This window comes from Carlito syrichta, unplaced genomic scaffold (genome assembly GCF_000164805.1).
Source record: "Carlito syrichta isolate Samal-C Ts95f unplaced genomic scaffold, Tarsius_syrichta-2.0.1 Scaffold315456, whole genome shotgun sequence".
NCBI classification, from domain to species: Eukaryota; Metazoa; Chordata; class Mammalia; order Primates; family Tarsiidae; genus Carlito; species Carlito syrichta.
Window position 1 is genome coordinate 446302 of NW_007259552.1, and position 4098 is coordinate 450399.

A 4098-nucleotide genomic window follows, 5' to 3' on the forward strand; every position below is an offset into this window, starting at 1 on the left:
GGGGGATGACCAGGAGATGGGGTGGCTGGAGATGGGGATGGCCAGGGGGGAGGGACAGCCAGGGACGGGGGCAGCTGGGCATGAGGACGCTGGGGGCAGGGCTGGTTGTGTTAGGGCTGGCCAGGGCGGGGCCCACCTGGAAGATGACGGTGAAGAAGACCACAATGATCGTGGTGCTGACGAACAGGTTCTTCTCTTTGACTTTCTTTTCGTCCAGAAGCACCACCAGCGCGAAGGCCACAGCCCCTCGCAGGCCGCCATAGGACATGACCACCTGGTCGATGATCTCCAGCTGCACCATGCGGTAGCGGTTCAGAACCCAGGTCTGGAGGACGACACCTGCAGGGTGCAAGCGCTCAGCCCGGCTGCTGCCTCCCACGGTCCCAGGCCCACACCTCCCTGGGGGCCCAAGAGTCCTCTCTAGGACAGCATGTCAGGGGCTGAGTGCTGGTGCCTGGGGGGCGTCGGCCTCCTGGGCACAGGGCTCCCACGCCACATGCCCTGGGCTCCATCCTCCTTGGTGCCACACACCGCCCTCCTGGGGCCACGGGGCTCTCGCAGGACCACAAAGGTCTCAGCCTGCGTCGCGGACACGGCCCGCCCCTCACCGATGGCCCGGTACACAGAGATGAAGACCAGTGTCAGCAGCACAAAGGCCGTGTTCCAGGTCCAGATGAGTGGGTCCACGGCCGAGATGCCCAGGAACATGAAGATGATGGTCTCGGCGCCGCTAGCCAGCATCTTCATGGTGTAGCGCACTGTGGTGGCCGACTGCTCCGAGATGTTGGCCTTCACATACTTCTGGCAGCAGATGCCGCAGAAGGTGATGCTGGGGGGTGGACGCGCCTCAGGACGGGGCCTCAGCCCGGCCACCGCACACTCCCCACCACCGGCCCAGGGTCCACGCCCCAGCCTTTGCCCGGGGGCAGAAGGCTGCGTGGGTCTGTCTGCAAGCCTTGGAGCTGAGCCAGGCGTGACCGCCACGGGGCCTGTCCACGGCCTTGTAGGGTCCTCAGGCACGGCACAGGCCAGGCCCGTGCAAGGGCGCCTACGGGTTCCCTGTTGCAAGGTGCAGAGGACTGCGGGCAGGCAGGAAAGCAAAGAGGGTCCGAAGGCCCCCACCCCTCGTCTTCCAGGGCGGGCATGTGGCCAGTCACGGGCAATTTTGTGGAAATGCCAACTCCTTATTTTAAAAATTACACCAATCAAATTCCTCTCCCCCACACTTGGGGACGGGAGCCCAGTGGAGGCGGCGGCTGGAACATGTGCTCTAAGGTCAGGCTCTGAGGACCGGAGCAGAGGCCTCACTCCCGTCCTCCTCATCTGGGGGGTTCGTGGAGCTCGTGGGTGGCAGACAGCCAGTGTCCCTGTGCCCTGTGCCCCTCATGACCCTGTCTCCCGTGTGTCCTGTCTCTCCACACGCCCTGTCCCCACACACTCTGTCCCTCCACGCGCCCTGCCTCCCCACTCACCCTGGGACCCCGTCTAATGCGCCCATGGCCATGCCTGTAGCTGGGGCTCCCCTGTGAGCTGGGGTCTCTCCAGCCTCTGCCAGCTGGGCGGGACCACCCCGGGGCGCTCACTGGGCCCGTGGGGAGTGCAGTTCCGGACACTCACGCCAGGATGGCCGACAGGGACAGCATCTCTGACGTCAGGTAGGACAGGTAAGAGATGACAAAGACGAAGCCGGGCTCGATGATGCGTACGTGCTTGGTGAAGCGCGTCACCAGGGACAGCAGGAAGGCGAAGACCACACCCACCAGCGTGCCCCCCAGGCTCACCACGAAGAAGGACACTGCGGGCAAGGTCGCGCTCAGAGCGCCTGAATGGCCCGCTGTGGTCTGTGCGTGGGCGAGCCCGGCAAGCCTCGGGCCATTCTTCCCCTGGTTGCCTGGTGACCCCAAGGCGGGGCCGGGCTTGGAGACAAGGGTCTGTTCTTGCTCTCTTGGGAGAGGCGGGGTGGCAGCACCAGTCTCGCTTTGGGAAAGGGGAAAGGACAGCCCCCCCAGGAGTGCCAGCCCCATCCTGAGGCGCCCGAGGCCTGGCCGCCCTCCCACTGTCCCTCTCGGGGGGCTACCAGGGCTTCCTGGTCTGGGCCCCCGGGACTCGGCAGGTGGCGTGTGTGGCCGCCCTGGGAGGAGATGTGTGCAGGGCCTGTGGGCGGCACAGGGCCAGGCATGCAGAGGCGGGAGGGAGCTGGCCGAGCTCCAGAGACGTGGCTGCTGCTCTCCCCATGCGTGGGCCTGAGGGAGGCGGGCAGGACAGCAGTGACATACCTATGCCTTTCACGCAATCCACACCGGTCACCTGGTCACTACCCAGTGTCACGAAAGACTCAAACACATTATACAGGACCTGAGGGCACAGGAAGCAACAGCGCTGTCACACTGGCCTCCCTGCTAGGCCCCAGGGTTTGTGGGACTCGGCAGGGTGCGGCGCCCCTGTTAGCTGATGACCGCTGGAAGAAGGTTCTCTCAGGCAATCACAGTGGGTGGGAAGGAGGCCAGACACCCGCCAGCGGTGGCCTCGCAGGGCAAGAGAACATTCTGGAAGGGACGAGAAACTTCGGGGCAAAGCTGGCCTTTCCTTCCCTCGGCAGCCGCAGTGCTAACCTGTGTTTTCTGTCTCAGCCTCAACCACCAAGACAAACTCAGACTTTCATTCTTGGGGACATGCCTCTTAGGGTGGCCCGGCGGTGGGATCCCCCCTGCAGTCTCTGCAGGTTGATGTTAAAGCCCAGCCCAGCAAGATGGCGAGATACAATGCCAAGAAGCTGTGTCCTGCACCAGCGCCTGAGGAGACCGCTGTTTTCTGAGCCACACTCTCATAAGGGGCAGCCTGGGCACCACACTGAGGGGGCCAGGACCCAAGGTGGGGCTGCTGGGCTGTCCCAGGTGGGCAGCGACCCCTGGGGGTGCCCGTCCTTGTGCCCAATTCTGTGTTCTCAGTCTGTTCTGGGGGAGGGGACCCCCAAGCAGGGGTGTGACATGTTTGAGAAACAGCACGCATCGTGGGCTTAGTATGTGTTTGGGGGACTGGTCGATCACAGTCATCAAGCCACAGGGCCCTAGTGGACTGTGCTTTCTCGTGAAAGCCTGCGTCGGAGCAGGTCAGGGCCTCACGGAGGACATCGGCGACTCGGCCCACATAGAGGCTCACGCTTCTGCAGAAACACGGAAGCCACAGCTCTGCCTGGCCTAGCGGTTCCGTGGTAGCCACACTGTGTGTCTGAACCCATCTCAGAGCAACACTCAGATTCCTGAGATATCTCATAGGCATGAGCAGAAGAACCTGGGGTGGCAGAAATGGAGCGTATCTCAGAGGAAGCCAGGCTCTTCAGTCGAGAAGCAGTGGCCACAGCCCTGCATGGCCCCTGAATCCCTGTGCCTGCAAAGCCCTCGGGGCGGGGGAAGGGTGGGACCAGGTGGGCCTTCCACTGACTCTGAAGCTGCGGTGACCGGTGACCGGCCCAGGTCGGGGAGGGGCTTCAGAGTGTCACGGTGGCCCTACTCAGGGGCAGGCAGTCATGTTCCTCCTGCTTCACCAATCTTCTCACTTTACATGGTGTTGACGTGGCCTCAGGCCTCCGTGGAGGACCCCCCCGCCCACGCAGAGGCCTGAGAAGGGGACTCCATCCCCTGAAGAAGGCCGTGCACCACCCATGGGTGCACTGTCTGCTCCAATCAGTCTTTCATCCTCCATTCCTGTTGTAGCTGAACTGTGGCCCCCAGATGTGTACGCTGAAGCCATGGCCCCAGGACCTTAGGATGTGACCGTATCTGGAGATACGACCTTTAATGGAGTGATTAAGTTAAATGGGGCCATAGAGGCGACCCTGCTCCAGTTCAACAGGTGTCCTTATAAGAAGAGATCAGAGGCGTAATCCTGCTCAGCCTGTAATCCTGCACCTTTGGGAGGCTGAGGTGAGTGGATTGCCTGAGCCCGCAGGTTTGAGACCCGCCTGGGCAGGCGAGACCTCATCTGTTCAATAAATCAAAAAAATTAGTCGGGTGTGGTAGCGTGCGCCTGTAGTTCCAACTACTTGGAAGGCTGAGGCGGAAGGATCGCCGGAGCCCAGCAGGTCGAGGCTGCGGTGGC

General features: G+C 62.7%; 1 protein-coding gene across 1 annotated transcript in view; it reads right to left on the bottom strand.

The window, feature by feature from the left end:
* The window catches only part of SLC9A3 (solute carrier family 9 member A3), a 16981-nt gene that overhangs the window by 7574 nt on the left and 5309 nt on the right, over positions 1–4098 (bottom strand). The window contains exons 5-8 of the mRNA XM_021706333.1: positions 2277–2355; positions 1618–1795; positions 609–829; positions 137–339 (exon numbers count right to left, since the gene is read on the bottom strand). Coding sequence (XP_021562008.1) covers positions 137–339; positions 609–829; positions 1618–1795; positions 2277–2355 — 681 coding nt within the window. The remainder of the gene's footprint in view (positions 1–136; positions 340–608; positions 830–1617; positions 1796–2276; positions 2356–4098) is intronic.